The sequence below is a fragment of the Artemia sp. Qi Xiang Cuo genome, chromosome 5, assembly GCF_049724085.1.
Source record: "Artemia sp. Qi Xiang Cuo chromosome 5, ASM4972408v1, whole genome shotgun sequence".
In the NCBI taxonomy this organism is placed as follows: Eukaryota; Metazoa; Arthropoda; class Branchiopoda; order Anostraca; family Artemiidae; genus Artemia; species Artemia sp. Qi Xiang Cuo.
Genome location: NC_142798.1, coordinates 65,049,959 through 65,073,094, shown reverse-complemented (window position 1 = coordinate 65,073,094; position 23,136 = coordinate 65,049,959). Strand labels below are relative to the sequence as shown.

The following is a 23,136-nucleotide window of genomic DNA, read 5'->3' as shown; positions in this document are numbered from 1 at the left end:
TGTTAAGTTTTGGTTTTTATCCTGCAATTAACATACGCAAACGAGTGACAGAAATTTCAGAGTCTATAATTGATAATATTTTTGTAGATATGAATTATATATTACCCACAGTAGTTATTAATAGTGCATCTGACCATTTTGGTGTTGCAATATCTGTACCTGGAATATTTGGTCCAAACCCCAAGAATAAAAGTGTGCCAAAGATGCCTTATATGGATGGAAATGTGCTTTTGAAGTTTAAGCGGAAACTTAAAAGTGCAGATTTTGAGTTTCTTCAGGATAGTACAGGTATTGATACCAAATTTGGTAAATGGTATGAACAAATAAAATTACTATTTCAAGAGTGTTTGAATTTAAAAAAAACAAAGCAAAGATATAAGTTGCCAATTAAACCTTGGATTACAAAAGGATTACTAGCCTCAATGGAAAAAAGGCAAGTGATGTATAAAAGGTGCGTGACTCAAGGTTCAACAGCTGATACAGAACAATATAAAGAATTTAATAGAAAGTTAAAAAGTCTTTTAAGAAAGGCAAAAATTGATTACTTTGCACAGAAATTTAAAGATTATGAAGGAAGCCCAGCTAAAAATTGGCAACTGATTAAGTCGGTAATAAGCCCAAAAAGTGAACCAATAACTCCTAGTAATTTGCCGCGGGAATCGGATAGTGGTGTAGCCAATAACTTGTGTACCCACTTCTCAGAAGTAGGGATAAAAATATCGACATCTGTGGAATGTATAAATGGTGATGGTACATACCAGAATTTTCTTCCTGAAGCAAGTTATACAACCATGTATCTTCAACCAGTGAGATCGCGTGAATTTGAGGATATCTTAAAAAGTATGAAAAAATCGACAGCTGGAATGGACTTTATAACCTTTCAAACATTTAAAAAAAATTTACCCAATTAAATCTGTTGTACCTTTTTAATCAATGTTTTGAGTTTGAAGTGTACCCTAATTGCTTGAAAAGTGCTTTGGTTAATCCTCTGTATAAAGGGGGCAGTAAGGAAGATATGAACAAGTACAGTCCAATATCTCTACTTCCAGTAATTTCTGATATTTTTGAGAAATATATTTATAGACGACTAATTGATTATTTGAAGAAAAGATGTTTTTTTCACTCTAGTTAATTTGGTTTTAGGAAAAATATGTCTACAGAGCATGCTTTATTATTTTTAACAACATTTGTTAACGATTGCCTCGATTAAGGGCTAAAGGTGGGTTCAATTTTTCTAGATATTTTGAAGGCTTTTGACTGTGTTGATCACAATATTTTATTGTCTAGGCTTGAAAATGCTGGAATTCGTTTTAAAATTCTGAAATTGATTGCTTCATTTCTTGAAGGAAGAACGCAAAGAGTACGGCTGGGCACAGTCCTGTCAGAAGAAATCGTAGTAAAATGTCGTGTGCCACAGTGGTCTGTGTTGGGTCCCCTTTTATTTCTAGCGTACATTAATGATTTAAATGAATTCCTTAAAAAAATGTCAGCTCCAAGTTACAATGATGGCCCGGCGCTAAAAATACTTCCAAGTTTTGTTGATGATACTTAGTTTACAATGGCTGCGAAAACAGAAGCGGATTCGAAAAATGGCATGAAACAAGGAATAGTGATAATCGAGAGGTGGATGCGAGTGAACAAACTGCTTGTTAATCACAAGAAAACAATGTTCTTGTTATATGGCAGAAGTGCAAATTACTATCCATGGATTGAAGAAATTAAGTTAGAAAATGGAAGTATAAAGCCGACAAGTATTGCAAGGTATCTTGGTGTAATGGTAGATGAATGCCCAAGTTTTAAAGATCATATTGCATTCATAGGTACTAAATTAGCCAAAAATGTTGGAACTCTGCGGAAACTGAAAATTTTTTTCCCAAAAAGGTTATTAGAATGTTATATTTTTCACTTATTCATCCTTATCTGTTGTACTGTGTTACAGTTTGGTCGTCGACGTTCACTGGTCGTTTTTTTCCGCTACGTTGGTTACAAGATAAAACCGTAAGAGTGTTGAACAATGATTTGTCCCAAAATTCGGTGAGATCGATGTATCACCAATTAAAAATTTTACCATTCTTTGGTTTGGTTAAATTTTATGTAAATTTATTTATGTATAGTCTTTTTTCCAATTTGGTGGCTACATGTTTTTCTGAATTTTATAATGAAAGGAACCATAGTTATGAAATTGGAAATGTTGAGTTTGTTAGAACGCCGTTTCCAGTTACTACTAGATCTAAATTTTCTATTAGGTATATTGGTCCTGAAGTGTGGAACAGGCTTCCGGCGGAACTAAAAGGTAAGAAGGTTCGTGAGGAATTTCGTGCTTCTTTGCGATGTATTTGTTTTAACCAGTATTGTAGACACGGATAAGGTGATTGATCTGGGAGTGAATATATGTTTGTGAGTGTTAAAAGAGAAAAATTTTCCTGTGTGTTGATTGAGGTGATTGTCGGTATATGAAAGGAAGCATGATGAATCATAGAATATGAGTGTTGAATTCCTTTAAGTTCCCTGTAAAATAAAAAAATTTATTATCCTTGTATTGTTGATTATTTGTTTTGTAGGGGTGGGGGAGGAGAGGAGGATTCAGAGAGTATTATTTCCCCGAGGTAGTGTACTAGCGTATAAGTGTTGAAGTGATCTTTTTATTGGGTCATCCCAAACACGATAATATGCGTCGGGACCTATTTTGATATTGTTGGTATTATATGCAGTTTTATTTTGTTAGCATTATATGGAGATTTGTATGTTGTTTTTTTGTGACCCATTTGTTAATTAAAAAAAAAAAAAATTCGAAGAAAGTAAACAGATTTTTTTTGCGAATGGTATCAAGTCTTCTATTACAAGTCAACTAGAGGAGGTATGAAACTAAATTAAACACTACTCTTTGTGTCAAAATTTTAAAAAGGGTATATGTTGTTGTTGCTGAAATTTTTTCTCCAGCATACAAATAGCAGGCCAAACTATAAGTCTTAAAAAAACAAAAAGATTTGAAGAATTATTTTCTTTTTCCCTGAAAAGACTATGTCAATAAAAAACGAACAGAAATTAATTAAAAATTTTTTTTTCCACAAAATAAGTTTTTCAAGGAAAAGTAAAGAAGTCCATTAAACCAAAAATGAGCAAAAATAAAATCAAATAATCTACCAAATGTGAAACTACCACAAACCAGCATCGATAAATAAATGAAACACAAAACGAACAGAAATTACAATAAATAACCGAGTCAAACTCAAAACGAACAGAAATTGACATGAGTAGGGCTCAAAACCCCTATGCCTTCCCAAATACAAATGAATGTGCATTGTCGGTTTAATATACATATATTGATATTTAGTAATCAGAATGTTAGTATTATTTGATTTATTAAAGTTATAAAAGTGAAAACATTTAAAATTTATTATTTTCAGTAAAGTGCAAATTATGTTATGGCCTTGGGAAGGCATAGGGGTTTTGAGCCCTACCTATGTTAATTTCTGCTCGTTTTGAGTTTGACTCGGTTATTTATTGTAATTTCTGTTCGTTTTGGGTTTCATTTATTTATCGATGCTGATTTGTGGTAGTTTTACGCTTTGTAGATTATTTTATTTTTGATAATTTTTGGTTTAATGGAGTTCTTTACTTTTTTTCGAAAAACTTATTTTGTGGAATTTTTTTTTAATTAATCAAAGTAAAAAAATGGGTTTGTGTCAACCTCGGAGTTTTATTATCTAACGTTTGAACTATTTTTAACAAAACGGCTATCTCAAAATTTTATCAGATGGGTTTGGGGAAAAAAAGGCATGGGGGGACTAATTGCCCTTCGATCTCTTTTGACTCTTTAAAAGTGAACTAGAACTATCTATTTTCAATCAAATGAACCCTCTCTGAAGGTCATACGAGCATTCCTTCTATAAGAACCATACCATAACTTACATGCCCCCATAACTATGCCCCCAAAGCATAACTTACAACGCCTTTCCCCAGGTCCTGGGGGGTTGTGTCGACCCCAGAGTTTTGATATCTGATGTTTGAACTATTTTTAACCAATTAGTCACCTCAAAATTCTTATCGGGTGGGTTTGGGGAGGAAAAAGACGTGGAGGGAGGAGGGGCTAGTTGCCGTCCGATCTTTTTGACTCTGGGAAAGTGAACAAGGACTTTTAATTTCCAATCAAATGAGCCCTCTCTGACGTTTATACGAGCATCCCTTTAATAAGAACCATATACGACCCAGGACATAACTTACACCGCCTGCCCGTCGGGCCCTGGGGGGTTGTATCGACACCCGAGTTTTTGTTATCTGACCTTTTAACCATTTAAAAAAAATAGCTATCTCAAAATTTATATCGGATGGGTTTGGAGAAAAAGGGAGGGGAAGGGGGTTAGTTGCCCTCCGATCTCTTTTGACTCTTAAAAATTGAACTATAACTTCCAATTTCCATTCAAATGAGCCCTCTCTGAAGTTTATACGAGCATCCTTTTCATAAGAACCATATATGCTCCCAGGGCATAGCTTGCAACGCCTGCCCCCAGGCCCTCGGAAGTTGTGTCGACGCTGGAGTTTTGTTATCTGACCTTTTAACCATTTTTATCAATATAGCTATCTCAAAATTTTTATCGGATGCATTTGGGAAAAAAGGGCGTGGGAAGGGGGAGGGGGCTAGTTGCCCTCTGATCACTTTTGACTCTTAAAAAGGGCACTAGAACTCTCGATTTTCAATCAAATGAACCACCTCTAAAGTTTATGCGACGACCTCTTCCATATGAAGTGCCTCTGGAAAAAAAAAAAATAAATAAATGATAAAATATTGGAGTCGTACCCACTATAAAAAAGAAGTGGATTACATAAAAAAAAAAAAAAAATAATAATAAAAACAAAAAAGCACTCGCACACTTAACAATTATTTACATAAAACGATGTAGATTATGTTGCGCTGTAGGACCTTCAGATAACGACAGCTTTCCCGCAATCACAGTCACTTTTTCACGTAAATCAGGGAGGCCGAATCGCGATATCAGATGCCGGTTCCGGAACCACGGAGGGAGGCACAAAAGGTACCGAGAAAATTTAAATGTTAAGTCCGGATAAATTTCAGATCTTAAGGCTTCAGAATTGGAAGAAAACCAGATAAAAGAAAGAATAGAATGATCGCAAAACGAAGAATATAATTTCCCAAGCGCTTTTCTATTGTACCTCCCTCTAATTGCAACAATTTTTGAATTTCCTATCTGAATTTTTTTTTCTTTGCATTAGAAAATGTCAGAGCCCGAAGTTTTCTGAGATTATTAGTAATGTGAAGACCAAGCCACTGAAAAGAAGAGACACAGGGAATAGAGAAAAAACTAAAGTTAAGAGGGAGACTCGCACTCGAATTAAATGAAGTATATTCGCACTTGTCAACGTTCAACATAAGCCCAATCCATCTGAACTGGTCTGAGATCCAGCTGACAGAATGTGAGAGCCCAGCCCTAGAACGACTGACAACGAGAACATCGTCCGCATAAGCAAGATACGAGACATCAATTCCATCAGAAATGAAAGTCGAAGGCAAAGATGAAAGGATAGGATACATAACTTAAAAATAGTTGGAGGAAGCACACCTCCTTGACGGACCCCACGTCAAAGTAACACCTTTGAATCAGAAACTACTCCATTACATTTTACCTGAAAAAAGAGTTAGAATACCAGTACCGTAACAAAACAACAATAGAAAGGTTAATATTGTTGGAAAAAAGGAATAGAGTACATATGAGTGGACTATACTATCGAAAGCTTTCGAAAGATCAAGAGCACAGATATGAAGAGGAGATTTATCATTAACAGATTGCAACATGAGGGAAGCTAGAACACGATGGGCATGCTGACATCCCAGCCTTTTTTGAAAGCCAAATTGGTTTTCACCAAAATTAACACTTTCTGAAATGAAAGGGAGAAGAATATATTCAAAAATTTTGCTAAGATTGCACGAAACAGTAATTGGTCGATAGAACTACACTCTGACAAAGTTTTTCCACGCTTCAAAACCGAGGTGACTGTGCCACAGAGAAAGCTTTCGGGAACCATAAAAGTAGATAAACACATCTGAAACAGTAGCTGAAGGTGATCTATCAAAGCAGGGCGAACTACTTTTAGATGATAAGAAGAAATTCCGTCTTGACCAGCAGAGCTAGATTGCATGTTCTTAATAGCTTGACCCATATCAACAGTAGAAACCGGTAATACATTACTCTGAGAAATACGATTAGGCAAAACCGACTCAAGAAGGTTACTAAAAAGCTTTTCAACTTCCCGGTTCACCTTACCGAAAACATCATTATAATACGACTTCCAAGTATAAACTGCTATAGGACTTTCAGAAAACTCACTACTAAGCTTATCCGAATTCAGAACATGAGACCACTCCTTTCCCGACGCAGGAAAATCAAAACCAGATACCCTAGACTGCCATAAACGTTTTTTATAAGCACACTTGGTAGTTTGCTTCAGATCGAAGACAACTCGATTTGGCCGACCGCAAGTCACCCATATTCGGAGCCAAAACTTAGCTTTATTCTTTACAACTTTTAATTCTGGGTCCCAAACCCATTCTGGTTTAATGCTATTCCTCGTTGGATTTTCGGCGGTAATTAAAAACATAGCCTACAAAAACCCCCACAACAATTGAAACCCACTAATTTAAACAAAAACACTTGCAAATGTTCAACATTTGGGTTCTACATGAAGAATGAAGCATATTCTGTCTCAATTTTTTTTTTTTTTTAAAGAAAGCTTCAGCTCAAACTTACAGGCATTTTAAAGGCATAGATTAAACTTGACTTTATACAGAGTAGGCTTATGTTACTTTTAACGGGTAAGTTTTTTTAGTTTTTTTTTTTTAATTTGTATATAGAATACAAATTTCACAGTGGTTGTTCTGTGATTCGAAATTTTGGAGCCACCCTCGGTACCTCCAATAAGATATGACAAACCCCTTCTAGATCCGTTTAAGCCTTTCTTCAAGGCCTAAGAAACATGCTTAAAACAGTTTAATAAAAATAAAAGCTTCTTTGATTTATACTTGACACTGCTTAGGTTTTCTATGATGCAATGGTGCCAAGACTACCCGCATATAACCCTGGCTATAAAAAACTTATTGTGTCGCTCATGGCTTTGAAATACCAAAATCGCTTTTTTGAGTTTCTCAGATTCAAATAATATACAGGTATTTCTACATTGGGATTTACGGAAGGATCAAGAGGGTTTGAAAAATAAGTTGAATTATTAAGGTTCCACTGTTAAAAAAGAACTTGGATTTTTTTTTGTTTTTATTCAATAGTAGTAGTGTTGCCAGGTCAGTGCCTGGCAAAAGGGGCTCAAGGCCCCATCTCCTTCTACATATCTTTGTAAGGCCATGAATGTTGCTTATCATTGCTGACAATTTCTCAATAGCAGATTCTAAGTTATTTTTTTTTTCTAAAGACAATATAATAAATGAAGAGTTTCAAATTAATAGCTTTTATAAACTACCCAACTTGGAAAATAAATTAGACTTAAAATATATTGCCTTGATGACCGACTTTAATACTAGTACGAGGTAATATTATACTAATATTAAATAAATTCAGTGTTAAAACACATTATTCATACAGCAGGAGATGAGACTGTTTCCAAAAACAAAATAAAGAAATTAGTTAGTTTATTACAAAAATTACCTATTTTGGTAGCTGAAATACTTTGCATCCCGAGGAATAGCACAAATCTGAGCTCCATAACAACACAGAACTTGCGGCTGGAAGGTATATTTGTGTCCACAACAATAGCCAAGTGACTGCATCACTGGATCAATTTCTTGCTCAAATACTTCAGACAACTACAGAAAAAACAAATGTCATATAAATATTACAATAGAATGAATAGTAAATACTATTAATGAATACAATTTTCCTTTGTAATTTATCTAGTTTAACATTGTGCATAGAATAGAATATGTTTATTCACTGCAATAGTTTTAAACTAACATCATTAATGTCAATCCTAAAAAAAACAATTAAATAATTCATGGAACTAAAGAAAACATAAACAATAAAAAATACAAAGTAGCAAATAAACAATGGTTAAAATAACAAATAAAATATTGATCAGATACATTTTTTTTTGCCGAAGTGAGTGAGCTTACTATTCTGCTATCATTTGTGAATTTGTAATAATTTTCTTTTTTATTTTTATAAGTACTCTTTACGAAGTGTCCGCTTCTGCACTTAATATCGAAGCTATTGTGCTGCTTTCATTGCTTATTCTTATCTTACTAGACGAACAATAATTATACACATTTGTATTTATTTATTAATCTGCAATTTCTTTCTCCAATGCCGCACTACAATATTTTCTGGATTTTTTTTTCTAAAAACTATCCTTTGCTGTAGTGAAAAAACGATCTAGATTAATCAAGACTTCTGAAAAATTTGCTTAGGACCTTAATTTTGGACTTACTTTTATGTTTAGGAATTACTTTTCTTCTCTGTCGTTCCTGAATACTGTACGCTTAACAAGAGCATATGCTTAGTTTTGGTTCGTTACCCAGCCCATTGAGCTCTACTCTGTTCCGAACAAGATTTATTTTTAACATAGAATTGTGAAACAAAGTCATGAAATTAACATATGTTGTAATCCCCCCCTCCCCCAAGGCACTCTTAATCTTTCAAATAATTTTCGTGCTGACGCCATTTAGAGACACCTTAACAAAATCTCGACAGTGACTTCCTTTCACATTATTCGCATTTTCTGGATATTAATTGTCCAAAAACGCCCAACGTGTAAGTTAATAATCCCAAAATTATTTTTAAACACTATTAAATTTAAAATATGACAGTTATTTTATATGCGGGGAAAATTTTTACAGGGGTGGATAATTTCGAAGACCACACTGCCTTTCCATGACGATAAATAAAAGTTCAAATAGAGATAAAATCCTTTTAATAGACAGTGATAAATTTCACAAAAATACTAGATATTTCGGTCAAATATGCAGTGACCGAAATATCTAGTATTCTTGTAAAATTTATCACTGCTTTTTTATCTCTAAGAGGACTTCTATCTCTATTTGAACTTTATTTATTTTCCAGGGGATAATTGTCGGGAGGAGGGATTTTCCACAAGGGAAATTTCTGCGGGGAGGGGGAATTTTCCGTGGGTGATCTTCTGTAGTGCGAAAAAAATTTTCCGCAGGGGGAATTCTTCAAATACTTCTAAATTCAAAGTTACGATCGTTATTAATACACGACGGTGAATTTCCCGGGGGGGGGGGGGGGGATTTCCTTGAATTTCCTTTCTTTTGTGATTGTAGTAACGCGCGACAGTAAGCTGATACTTCAATAAAATTCACTTAGGCAACAAAAAAATATCACAGTTCCTTTGTGCAGTTTTTATTCATTGGTTTTATTGCTTGATGTTTACCTTGAAATAACGCTTGCTACTTTGGATTGTCATTATTGCTGTCTTTGTATATATATATATATATATATATATATATATATATATATATATATATATATATATATATATATATATATATATATATATATATATATATATATATATTAAAAAATATTACATTTTATTTTTTAGGAAACAAAAGGGAGAACTCATTTTTTTAATATTAAAATAAATTTCTTGGTTATATAGTTGAAAGAACAAGGTTTTAAACTTCTTTTATTTTTTATACATTTACATCCCAATAGATAACCATAAATATACTTATTTAAAATCCTATACTCATGTGGGATCTATTCTTGCAGACTAAGCTCTACGACCCTACGAAACGAATGACTCGAAAAAATGATGAACACAAGAATAAATTTCAAAATTAACATTAACTAATATCAACAGTAACCATGTAGATAGGTTTTGTATCTAAAATAAAAGTACATCCAAGCATCCCTTATCCGACTTATCCGCTTAATATTAAGTTCCCCAGATTTAATCCGTAAAAAATAACAAAAAATGCTAATCCTGCAACTTGTCAACTGAAACGCTATAGGCAACTAGGCGAACAACAACATTAATCACATGTACTCCAGTGTAAGCATAGCTTATACACAAAACCCTGAAGGTCTGCCACATTTCAAAATTACTGTCACTTTTTGTTCTTTGCATGTAAGTTTACATCTTTTTTCTATCTTTGGAAAGGTAGAACTTCCTGCGTTCGTCAGGATTTCCTGCGTTTTCTAGAGTTAGCAGGTGTAACTTATCCGACAACTAATCCGGATCGTTTCAAGTAGTAATCCTACTAACCATTGGCGTCATTTCTATCACGTGAAACGCTTAGAATAAATATTCTTGGAATGCTCGAACTCACTATAAGTAATATCTAAATTTAACATAATTAAATAATATAAAAACAAAACGAGAATCTCTTGGGTTTAAGTACCAAATACTATATTTTTCAAATTTAGAAACACCTTGAAGTTATTTTTAGACAACAAAATTCTTCTTTGAAAGGATTATATTCTTTTTTTGTGAGTTTACATACACATGCCTTTTCTTCTGAATACAACCTTGAGACTATACACATCCTCCCTTTTCGAGGGAGGGTGGAATTTAAGCATTCAAAACCAAATTTTCGGTAAAATAACATATTTCGCTAAGATCACAAGGATAAAATACGGTCCCCTCCCCACCCCACCCCCAAAAAAAACCCACAAACAAACACATACACTCAGTCTAGAAAATACGCATACCTTAGTACAGCACTTATAAACACGGGATGTTTTCTTATTGTAGAGCCAAGCGTTGTCAAACATGAGCCATATATCATCAACATACTCCCAAGGATCCTTGTACTGTCCTGTTTCAAGCTTCCTCTTGATACTTGACAAATCCATAGGTCTCTTGACAATATCAAAATAATCGGGTATGCCCAATTTCTGTGGGTCGACAGGCTCTCTAAAAGGTAGCGATTCTGGGTCTTGTCGGTACAGTTTCTCCAGTGTTGGCATTAAAGCTTGACGAAGCTCTTCTGGCTTAAACACTAAAAAATATAAAACTTTAGATACTTAATAGTAAACTTATTTTAGTATTAGTTAATTTTTTTGTATCTATTTAATTTCATTTTAAGGTAGCATTTATTTTAATTCAATATTTTTTTTTTATAGTATTTATTTGGTTATTTTCTATGAAAATCGAATAATAACGAATTTAACAAAGTTATTAAAAAAACAAAAACAATTTTGGAACTGAAAAAAGCCTATCTTATAATGGATGAGTACCCTTAGAGCAAATGGTAATCTCGTTTTTTGGCGCTCATCCCCTAAGGAACGTGGAAAATAGATCAGGAAGGGAAAGGGGACTTAAGCCTTATGATATTCGGTATCTTCTCGTCTCTTGCTAGCTACTTGCCTATATCCATCTCAATGGTGACTATTTTTAAACTTAGACTGAGAATATTAATAGCATGTAGTATAACGATCTGAATATTCTGCCATAGTTTAACAAATTTAGGGGCACTTTTTCGGCGTAAATCCTCGAACTGGGCCAAGCAAAGTTTAAGTTTCATCAATAGCTTTCTTTAACTTGGTTGCCCCAAGTAATGTTTGAAAAACTAAAAAAAAAAGAATAAAAAGAGACAAACGCTTCTAACTGCCTTCTAACTTCCGAGCTCATTTCAAGGGTCATTTAAGCTAGAAAGGTTCCGAAAAGCCACAGAAGCTTAGTGGTATCTGCCTTACAAAACAGGTTGAAATTCCAGTACTACCCAAATCCTTCGTAACTATGTAACTGTTCTTTTATGTTATCATTGAAACCCTAATAGCCTTGATTAGCTTGATTGATAAGAATTATCGTCCAAATAATATTGTCCGTCTTTTGTCTTACTATCCCACTTACATTTCTGAATTTGAAACTTAGCATGTTATAACTGAAAATTGTAATTAGAGATTTTGCAATTTAAAAACTACAATTAAATAACAATTAAACGTAGTTAAAATAAAAGCAAATTGTAATAAAAGAAATTAAAACTTATAAAGTTAAATTTGTAATTAGTAAAACATTGCAAAAAAAACATTTTAAATGTAACTAAAAAAAAATAAGAGAAAATATTTCACAAAGGAAATAGAATATCTTTGTGTTGTCGAAGTGAATGAGCTTGTCTTACTATTTTATTGTCTAGTCTATGGCCTTAGCTTACTAGTCCATTATAAAGAAGCAGCGTTTCTATTTATACAAGTTAAGATTCCAATGGTCCTTATGTAAATCAGTGCGATAAGCTTACTTGGCCAGTGTAGACCACTATCATATATTGAATTCCTAAATAGTATTTTTTGAATACTCAATATTATTGAAAGACTTACCAGTTCCAGTAGGATAAAAGTGAACTTTTTGAAGACTGGAACAACTTTCTAAAACTAAAATACCTTTACTTGCCTGAAAATACTCAATGAAGTAAATAGTCAAAAGATGGCATTCTTTTAACTTTCAAATAATTCGTTTTTCAAAATTTTTCTTACACTACTATTATCTGAAAGGATGTCTTAGTCACAGCAATCTGTTTTGCGTGAAATAATATTAATGAGTTGGCAAAGATGGTAGGAAATATTTTACAGGACCAAGGGTTGGCCGTATGAAAGAAGCCTCTCTGATTCCCTGCGACTCTACGTGGTTGTAAAGAAGACACAGGATGAAGAGGATGAGGGAGTTGCAAAAAATTTAAAAAACGCATAAAAAATTTGTTTGTTTGCATTTTGGTTACACTTTTACGAGTCAGACAAACGTTTCAGGGGGGTTCTTACCCGGTAGCCCCTTGGGTATGGCCTTGATGCGAATATATACTTTTATCAAAATCCCAAGCCCAGGACCGAAAATCCAAGATCTTGGAAGAAATCCAAAAGACTGGCAACCCTGGTCACAGGTGTCTTATAAATTTCGAACGTGAAAACTAAGTGTCTTTTAAAGTGTCTTAAAAACTGAACTATTCTGAACTGAAAACGAACTGAACGAGAAAACTGAACTGAACTATTCTGTTCAGTTTTGAATGATAAACTCGAAATTGAGACACCTAATACAAAAAAGAAGACACATAACTCTCCAGCAATTGATTATGACAATGTATATATGTATTTCTTTTGCTCGTTCCTAACAAAGACGAATGGAGACTGAAATAAAATTTAAGAACTTGACCGAATTTGAAAACTCTGATTCTAGACTTTAGTTAATAAACTAGTTAGTTTTGAAGACTATGAAATTGAAAAAGGGGGAAAAAAAGAAAGAAATTAAGCAAATAAGGAAAAAGTTGACTCACCAACTTTACCAACTCGAGATTTTGAAGAATAAGAACTAGTTGTTGTTAAGGCCGTCTCTGGAGCTGGCCTTGAATCATTCGATTCTTCAGTCAAATCAGAAAGCTCTTCTTTCACCGAGGGAACCTCCTCTTTTATGGATTTTCCGTCTTCTGTAACACTCGATGGCTCCTCAATAGGCTCTGTTTTTGGTTCGCTAAAATGAACAGCCAAATAAAACACAAATTAATCAGAAGAGACACAACAAGAAAATCAAAAATAAATAAAAACAACATTTCACTTTGAATAAGAGAAATTTAGTTTCATCTGTGTATTAATCACCTTTCAGAGATTTGAAAATCTTATTTTTGATGTAGAGATTACCCTTCGTTATTTCCTGATTTTATGTAGAGCTTATACTTGAATTGATCCTATTTTGATAAAGCTGTCGTATTTTGATAAAGCTGTTTTTATGTTCCTCCTCCAGATTTTAAAAATACCCTTGTTGGAGTATTTTTAATGAAAAAATGGAAAACACGACACCCTCCCCCAGATATTGAAGAAAACATTGTATTCCACCCCCTATATTTTCTTAAATTGACATAACTGAGCAGTCAGTTTATCACAAAACTTTTTTATCACCAAATATCACAATGGTTTTAGTAATCAAAATTTAGCTCCTCTTTCCCATACATTGTAAGGACCTTAAAATCAGGGTACACAAGCTACTCTGGATACATACAATCCCGGGTACAGAAGGACCTTTAAACCTAGCTCCTTTTACTTAATATGAAACTTTAAGAGGCTGAATTCATTTTCATCTGCCTTTTTAAGATAAAGATTACAACAATAAATTAATGAAAACTCATAATTATAATTTTTTGCAACAAACCCTGAAATTTGTCCTCCCTAGTATTTTTCAATATTTGCACACTACAGCACATGCCTGTCGCAAATACCTTTTCCCGATGTTGGCTTGTTACCCTGTCCACTGAGCTCTGCTCTTTGTCTGGGACAAGGTTTATTTTTAGCTCATATTATTTTCGCGTATACTGTTTATTATAAAAATCTATTCAAACATTGATAACTGCGATTGCTTAAGTTATCAAAGTTTAATTGTTTCCATTTCCCTCCGACTCTTTTCTTTGTTATTTTTTTACATCAAAGGCAGCGCAATAGCGCTGCCTAAGTAAAGAACGATGTTGACACAATGTATTATTTATTCCTTTTTTTTAGACCAGGGCACTTTGTATCAAAGGAGTTGTCGTAGAAATTTCAAAAAGAGCTCATTCGATTAGAAATTGAAAGGGCTAGAGTCCTTTTTAATAGTAGAAAGCGATTGGAGGGCAACTAACCCCCCCCCCCTCCCATGTCCACTATTTCCCCAAACACGTCCAATCAAAATTTTGAGATAGCCATTTTATTCAACAAAGTGGAAAGGTCTGGAAATTACATCTTTGAGGATGACCCCCCCCCCCACACACACACACAGCCCTCAAGGCAATTGTTGTAAGTTAGATCCTGGGGGCATATAAGGTTTTTTTTATAGAAAGCCTTATCCTACAAACTTCAAAGGGCTCATTCGATTGTAAATTGAGAAGGCTAGCGCCCTTTTTAATAGTCAAAAGTGATTGGAGGGTAACTAATTCTACTTCCACGCCCACCATTTCCCCAAACACATCCAATCAAAATTTTAAGATAACCGTTTTGTTCAACGTAGTTGAAAGGTCCGGACATTATGTCTTTGAGGATGACAACCCCCCCCCCCCCAACAGCCCTCCGGGCAAAGGTAGTAAGTTATGCCCTGGGGGCACATAAGGTTTTTATTGAAAGTTATCGTAGAAATTTCAAAAAGGGCTCATTTGATTAAAAATTGAGAGGGCCAGTGCCCTTATTAATACTCGAAACTGATCGGAGGGCGAATCCCCCCCCCCTCCATTCCGATAATTTCCTCAAACATTTCTGATCAACATTTTGATATAGTCGTTTTGTTCAACGCAGTTGAGAGGTCTAGAAATTATGTCTTTGAGGATGACAACCCCCCACAGCCCTCAGGGCTAATGTTGTAAGTTATGCCCTGGGGGCGTATAAGTTTTTTTTTATAGAAAGCGTGGTCATATAAACTTCGGAGGGGGCTCATTGGATTGGTAATCAGAAGCTCTAGTGCTCCTTTTAAGAGTCAATGATCGGAGGGCAGCTACCCCCCCCCCCCCCCCCACACACACACACACAAACGTCGTACTGTCCCAAAAAGCATCTATTAGAAATTTTGAGATAGCCATTTTATTCAAAATAGTCTAAATATCATATAACAAGGAATTCGGGGTTGAAACAAAGCCCAAAGCCTAGGGACAAGGGCTGTAAGTTATGCCCAGCGGGTACATAAGGTTTTTGTGGAAGGGATGGTTGTAGAAACTTTAGAAGAGGCTCCTTTAGTTAAAAATTGGAAGTTCTATAGCCTTTCTAGCTGAACCTCTGACTGCCTTTTTAAACCAATGTCTGTTGAGTGGTACCTTTCCGGATGATTAAAAAAAAGGAGTGGTAACGCCAATACCTAAAGTTTCAAATTCAAAAGGAATGAGTGACCTACGACCTATATCTTTAACCCCTATTGTGTCTAAAGTTTTCGAACATTTTCTAAAGGAATGGTTAATAGAAGATTTCTATGATAAAATAGATCCCTGTCAATATGGATTTATCAAAGAATCTACCAGAGTAAATTATCTCATTAAAATTGTGGAAGAAGCCCTGGAGCATCTAGAAAATAAAGATGCATTTGTAGAAATATTGCAAGCAGACTTAGAAAAGGCTTTTGGCAAATCAAGCCATCCGGATATTCTTGAGTCAATGACAGATTTTAGAGCTTTTTTAATTCGGATAGTTTATAGTTTTTAATACGAACGGCAACAGTTTGTTAGTGCTGATGGGGTACAATTGGATTTTCTTGAGGTTTTCTGTGGAATACCCCAAGGTACCAAAATTGGACCTGTTTTATTTTTAACATAGTGTCACAAAATTGCGACTTGGCATGAAAAAAGAGCGAAGTTTGCAGATGATTTATCATTGCTGATACTTCAGAAGCTAGGATCCATGATTAGTAAGGATAGCATAATTCGCCGTTTGGAGGTTGACTGCAAAGAAAAACGGCTTTTAATTAATAGAAAAAAGTCAGCACTTATGAGTATCGTTTTTGCTAAAAGAAGTTCCTAGTCAAAGTGATATAAATGTGCTACTTGTAAATAATATAAAAATTTTAGGTGTGACTTTTAACTAAAAAATGTCATGGATGGATCAAGTAAATAATTATACTAAGGAGGCGAATATAGCGTTGCGTAATCAAGTTACAAAACTATGTTTTCATATCTGTGGTATATATAGGGAAGATGACGTCATGACTTCTGTAATCCTATGATGTATATGCACTCTGAAGTGATTTTAAGTCAAAATCACGTCATTTTATCTGCAAGTAACAGATTATACCATAGTATTACATCATACCAGCTGCATTGATCAAAAGACTATTATTGCTGCATGGGACACTACTGTCACATATTAGGCTACTCATTGGAGCCTCAATTAATTTTCATGGATATCGGGAGAGTAAGGTTTTCGTAAGGCATATAGTTTTTGTAGGCAGTTTATATTTGGTATTTTCAGACTTTGCTTTTAATATTTACTACTATGTCTGTACCTTACAATTTGTAAATTTTGCTCGTTTTGAGTTTGACTCGGTTATTTATTGTAGTTTCTGTTCGTTTTTGGTTTCGTTTATTTATCGATGCTGATTCCATAGGATAAGAACCGTAAATTATGGGAGATGTCAATTGTTAAGATATAGCTTTTCGAGCTGAAAAGGGGGGTAGGGGTGAGGCATGTTTGATATTGGGACTTCAGTTTGATCTTCAAATTTTAACTACCCCTTTTTAACTCTAAATACTCTCTTATTTTAGTTGTTTTTTTATACTTTGACAATCATTGCATATTTAAAATTATTATTGATTTATTATAGACTTCCAATAAATATGAATTTTTCCGATCAAACGTCTTAATTTGTTATATGTTTTGCTATTTTTTCCCGTAGTGATTTTTTTTTTACATATGAAATAAGTTAATTAACTTTTACGTTATAATACGAAATATAGTTTATCAAATATATAGATATTTTTTCTGTATGGATTCTAATTTCTCTAATCGACCTTTCGTTGTTTTTTTATTCAGATATTTACTTTTGTAATCATTGTCTTTTATTGCTTTTTTTTCAAAAACCCAAGTTCGGCCCGGTTTGTAATCGAGAGCCTAAAACTCAACCTTATTAATCCTGAACCCGGTTGATATTAATTTTTATAACTTGTAGAATGTCCGTTGAGTTGGTGTAGACCTAAATTCTCTTAAAAATGTCTGTTGAGTTATTAGAAGCAAGACAGTTATGTAAAGAATTAATATTACGTTTCAAATTTGAGATATACTGTGGGCCCAGTTATATTTGCTAAATATGCAGCGCAGATGGCCAGTTTGTATATTTTATATATATTTATTTCTTAACCTTAAAAAAAATTCCTGTTTTTGCTTTTTCTTTAATGCTACAGTTAATAGTAGTAGTCTTAGCTTTTGAAGCAGTAGTAGTAGCAGTAATGTTAATAGTAGCAGTAGTAGCAGTTGTACGACTAGAAGCAGTAGTATTATGATACAAATATTGTCTTTTGGTTAGTTCAACATCCCCCACAACAAGCGTTGTAAGTTTTAATTTCACACACGAAAAAAGGGCTGATAAGCCCTTTTGACAACATGCATACAGATGACAGGTTGTCATTTGTACAACAGATATATTCTCTGAAAATGTTACCTTCGTACCTTCAAAGCCTGTGGATTCTGAACTATCCAGACGACGCTGTGTGCATTCATATAATGCTGCTTCCACGGTTATTTTAAGGAACAACACTTATGGCATTAAGTTGAAACTGTTAGGGAACGTTTGGGGGGAGTTTCAATTAAACGAAAAAACTATATGCATGCAGGTAATAAAAGGGCAAATAAGCAATATAGGGCATATAAGGACATAGCCAGCGATGCTCTATCACAGCTAGCAATATCATTTATATTTTAAAGGAGCTAATCTGATTGAAAAGTAAAAGTTCTAGTGCCGTCTTAAGAGTCAACAGTGATTGGGGGGCAATCAGCCCTCCTCTCTAGCTCATAATTTTCCAGACACTTCCAATCAAAACTTTAAGACAACCATTTTGTTCAGCATAGCTGAACGGTCTAGTAACTATATTTCTAGGGTTATTGAGTAGATCAACCCCCCAGTGTTTGCCCATTATGCTTATAAACTGAATAAAATTGAATCAAAACGCACTGTTTGTATGCTGGTTGCCAATAAGACATCTCAGCAATATACCAAGGAGGGAATTAAGCTCAAATTTTCGGGGCTAGTTCTATTGCTATTTCTGCTCTTAAAATTTTACTATATCAAACGAGTAAGTGTATGCAGGCTGTAAAAGAGCATAGATATAATTTTTTGGGAGTGGTATTAAATTTTATTTATCAGGTCAACTAGAGAATGTATATGATTAAATTAAACACTACTACTTGTGTCATTATTTTCAAAAGGGTTTATTTTGTTAAAAATTGCCGAAAAAGTTTCTCCTGCATACAAATAGCAGGCAAAACTATAAATTCTTAAGAAAAACCGGAAGGATTCGAAATATTATTTTCTTTTTCCCTGAAAAAGACTATGTCAATATAAAACGAACAGAAATTAATTAAAAAAACAAACTTTTTACACAAAATAAGATTTTTCAAAAAAAAAAATTAAAGAACTCAATTAAACCAAAACTGAACAAAAATAGAATCAAATAATCTACCAAGCATACAACTACCACAATTCAGCATCAATAAATAAATGACACCCAAAACGAAAGGAAATTATAATAACTAACCGAGTCAAACTCAAAACAAGCAGAAATTAACATGAAAAGGGTTCAAAACCCCTATGCTTTCTAAAGCCAGAATATAATTTGTACTTTACTGAAAAAATCTTTTAAATGTGTTCATTTTTATAACTTTAAGATATCAAAAATTAAATAAGATTTTAAGGAATAAATATCACCATATGTATATTAAACTGACAATACAGATTCATTTCATTTTTTACCCCAATGTAAATTCAATTATATATATATATATATATATATATATATATATATATATATATATATATATATATATATATATATATATATATATATATATATATATATATATATATATATATATATATATATATATATATATATATATATATATATATATATATATATATTTAACAGACTCTTTATTAATAAACATCAATTAAAACACAAAATATCACACTAGCTTTAGGTATCAAAGTTGTACATGAAGAACAAGAAGTATTGTTATCTTATAGGTTATTAATAAACGTCAATTGAAACACAAAATATTATTATGGCTCTAGATATCAAAGTAGTAAACGAAGAACAAGAAGTAAAAGAAGAAGAACAAAGTATATGGTTAACGACAGCACATATTTTTCTATGTTTAGTATTGGTTGGTTACCCTGTCCATTGAGCTCTGTTCTCTGTTAAAGAACCAGTTTATTTTCCACTTTTTCTTGTGTCTGCGTAATTTAGATAAAACCGTTGTTTTATTATCTAATTGTTCATTAATAAACATCTATTGAAACACAAAATATTATTATGGCTCTGTATCAAGGTTGTAAATGAAGAACAAGAAGAATTACCTTTTTACATCAGTCATTTGACTATCCTGAGAATCATCACCCATGCTCTTGCCAATAGTCGTTGGCTTGACATCTGGCTTTGTTTCTTCATCAGAAACAGCTTCCAATTTGTCATCATTGTGCTGTGTGACAATGGTGTTGTTTACACCATCGTACTCTTGCTTAACACCAGATTCATGCTTCCCATGAGTTTCAACTTCATTGACGTGTGCAGCCATAGAAGAGAATGGCGACTGCATTGGACCATTCTGATTAAATTCACCACTATCAGCTCTATTATTAATGAAGGGCAATCGTTGCTGATTATTAAAATTATTCATAAAGCCTCCCATGCTTGGGGCAATGGTTTGATTAGGAGGACTTAACATTTCTGGTTTAATTTGTTGAGGGAGAGGCATCCGAATTGGTCCTTGCATTTGCGGCCTCATCATGGGCTGTTGCATAGGTTGCATACTAGGGCGCTGTTGGCTCACTTGATTTTGGAAAGTTTGAGGTCTAGTTTGAGGCTGATTCTGCATAGCTACAGAATTTTGTTGGATGGGCGATTGTGGAATCATTGGCGGCTCTGGCGTTGTTCCAGTCTGCTGACTTACTAAGGCCTGTTGCTCTTTCCGCTTCTGGCGTTTTTCATCAAGTTCTTTCTGAATTTTGTAGATTTTTTCAGCTAAGAGATGGTAATATTCAGACCTCGTATTTGCTTGTCGATACATATCACCCTCAACTTTTCTTGCATATTGCACAAGATTGTGCATACGCCTGTCTTTCATGCATTCGGGATCAGGAGCCGGAAAAATAGCTTGAACCAATTTTTGAACCAAATGATTACGCAGGTCAGCTGACACAGATGCATGCCAGTCTTTCGTCATGCCCACAGGTGACGCAGTTACTTGATTAGCCTGAAGTCCTCCTGGCAGTTGGACAGGCCCGGATGTCAGCCGAGATTCAGGGCTTTGACCACTTAACTGAAACACACAAGACATTTTTAGCAAATAATTCAACTATTTCTATAAGCTTCAAATTCATTTACTAAAAAATGTTAACGATCGACCTTGTAATGTCATCCATGTAGAAAAGTAACCAAACAAATGAGACATATTATATCAATCAAGTCCATAATTTCCAGGCAATTAAAATTTATTAAAAGTAATTTATTTTATTTTCTTTTTACGGTTCTGCAGAAAATTACCTGGCAGCATTTATTATTAAACTTAAATTTTACATTAAAAATTAAATCCCTTCGCTGCTTAACTCCTACGAAATATCTTAGTTCTGTTCGACTTGACTTATTAATTTATCTGAAACATAACTCGCCTAAAACTAGCCAAAGAGCCAGTCGGAAGAAAGGCATAAAACAGAAATAAACCGTCTTGCATACTCTTATGTGAGAACAGGAGAAAAAACATCTTATCCCCTCCTCCAAATCCACATTTTGAAGTCCCCATATCATTCATCCCCTAAAATATGAAGGTGGGTTTGCCCTTGTCATTTGTCACTGCGTCCTGCTAGACAATTAGTTGTATTAGAGAGACAGGGAACAGATAAATTACAAGTGAGGGGTAAATGATCGTCACCAATTTTGTCAGCGTCAACATGAATATCTGAACGTATAATTGAATCCCAAGATACTATCACATGGTCTAAGTTAGAAACTCCAGAACCTCTGTTATGGACATAAATATAAAGGAGGTCCTTGGTGGCTTTATAATATCCATTTGGTAGAGTATTTAAAAGCAGCGATGCTCTGTCAGAGCTCACAAGAGGGTCGATATTGATATCACCCGCTAAAAGCCAAAGAAGAGACTTGGAACTAAGGTCAATTAAAAGTGTTTTCAATAGTGTTGATTTAAAATCTCTTTTTAATTGCCAATTAATGTATATGAATACATCACGTATAACATACGAAAATTATGCAGCCTGCCCAGGATATGACTCAATTCTGCATACTCCTCCACAAGGGAAACCAGTTCGCCTCGATCCCTCTTGCGTGCACACCTAGTCTAGAGTACCACAGATTTATTCCCCTGCTTCGTTTTAACGGACTGTCACAAAAGGACTAACGATATAAAACATTAAAAAACAAAAAAAAAATTCAACAGTTGTTTATTTTAAAATGTCCTTTTAGTCCTCTGACACCCGCCCACTACGGTGGTGTTTCATACACTCCGGAGGGGCTTCTGACCCGCAGCTGGCCACTGCAGGGGAGTCTGATCATTAGAACGTCGTCAAAACGTCGTATAATGTTGCGAGTCGTCGAAACAATTCAAATGGGGTTTTAATGGCCCAAGGAAGTCTTGAAATGGGTAAAAAATGCTGCTGAATGAACTTTTATCCTCTCACATTTATCCTCAGGTCATAGAAACGTTGCCTAAACGTCACAAAACGTTGCATCTTTCTCAAAAGGTGATTTGCTGAACAGATAATATATGTTTATTATATATACTACTACTACTAAAAACTCACCGCAGCACCAAGCCGCCTGAGGCCAACACAGCTACACACGCTCCTCCTCCGTTATAATCTATTCAAAGCCTCCCTCTTTACACCCTCCCAGGAAGTTCGCACTTCCCTTAAATATTTCTTTACGACATCCTCCCACCCCAACCGCGGATGACCTGCTTTCTGTTTACCCCTAGATGGTTGGCCGAAAAGGACATCCTTGGAAATCTGTCATCAAAGTACAAAGAAGAAGTACAAAGTTTTACCAAATCCTGCTGTGATTTTACAAATGTGATTTTTATGTCAGTCACGCTCCTCAGTGTTTTTGAGCACTAAGTAAAAAATAATGAGTGGGTAATTCTTTTTCCAAAACTGCCAAAATTTTTGTTCGGTTAAATAAAGACCATGAAAATACTGACATGTCATCTGCAGAAATCTCGAACTTGGTCAGTAAACGCAGCAGTTTTACCGAATCCTGCTGTGATTTTACAGATGATGGCACAATTTTCCATTTGGTTAAATAAAGAGCATGAAAATAGTGATGATATGTACCGAAATCTCATTTCGGTCGGTACAAGCAACAGTTTTACAGACTCGTGCAGTGATTTACATATCGTATCCGAAACGAACATTATTCTAATTATTGGTGACAAAAAAAAAAAAAAAAAACAGTCGGTATTGCCCGAAAAGAAGGTGGGTGTGGATCGTAGGTTTTGC

At 34.3% G+C, this 23,136-nt stretch overlaps 1 protein-coding gene across 2 annotated transcripts in view; it reads right to left on the bottom strand.

Annotated features, from left to right (window-relative positions):
• Nucleotides 1–23,136, bottom strand: part of nej (CREB binding protein nejire) — a 92,017-nt gene that overhangs the window by 29,812 nt on the left and 39,069 nt on the right. For both annotated transcript variants that reach the window (XM_089089847.1, XM_089089848.1), the window contains exons 7-10: nt 19,984–20,945; nt 13,250–13,443; nt 10,695–10,984; nt 7,671–7,828 (exon numbers count right to left, since the gene is read on the bottom strand). In XM_089089847.1, coding sequence (XP_088945973.1) covers nt 7,671–7,828; nt 10,695–10,984; nt 13,250–13,443; nt 19,984–20,945 — 1,604 coding nt within the window. The remainder of the gene's footprint in view (nt 1–7,670; nt 7,829–10,694; nt 10,985–13,249; nt 13,444–19,983; nt 20,946–23,136) is intronic.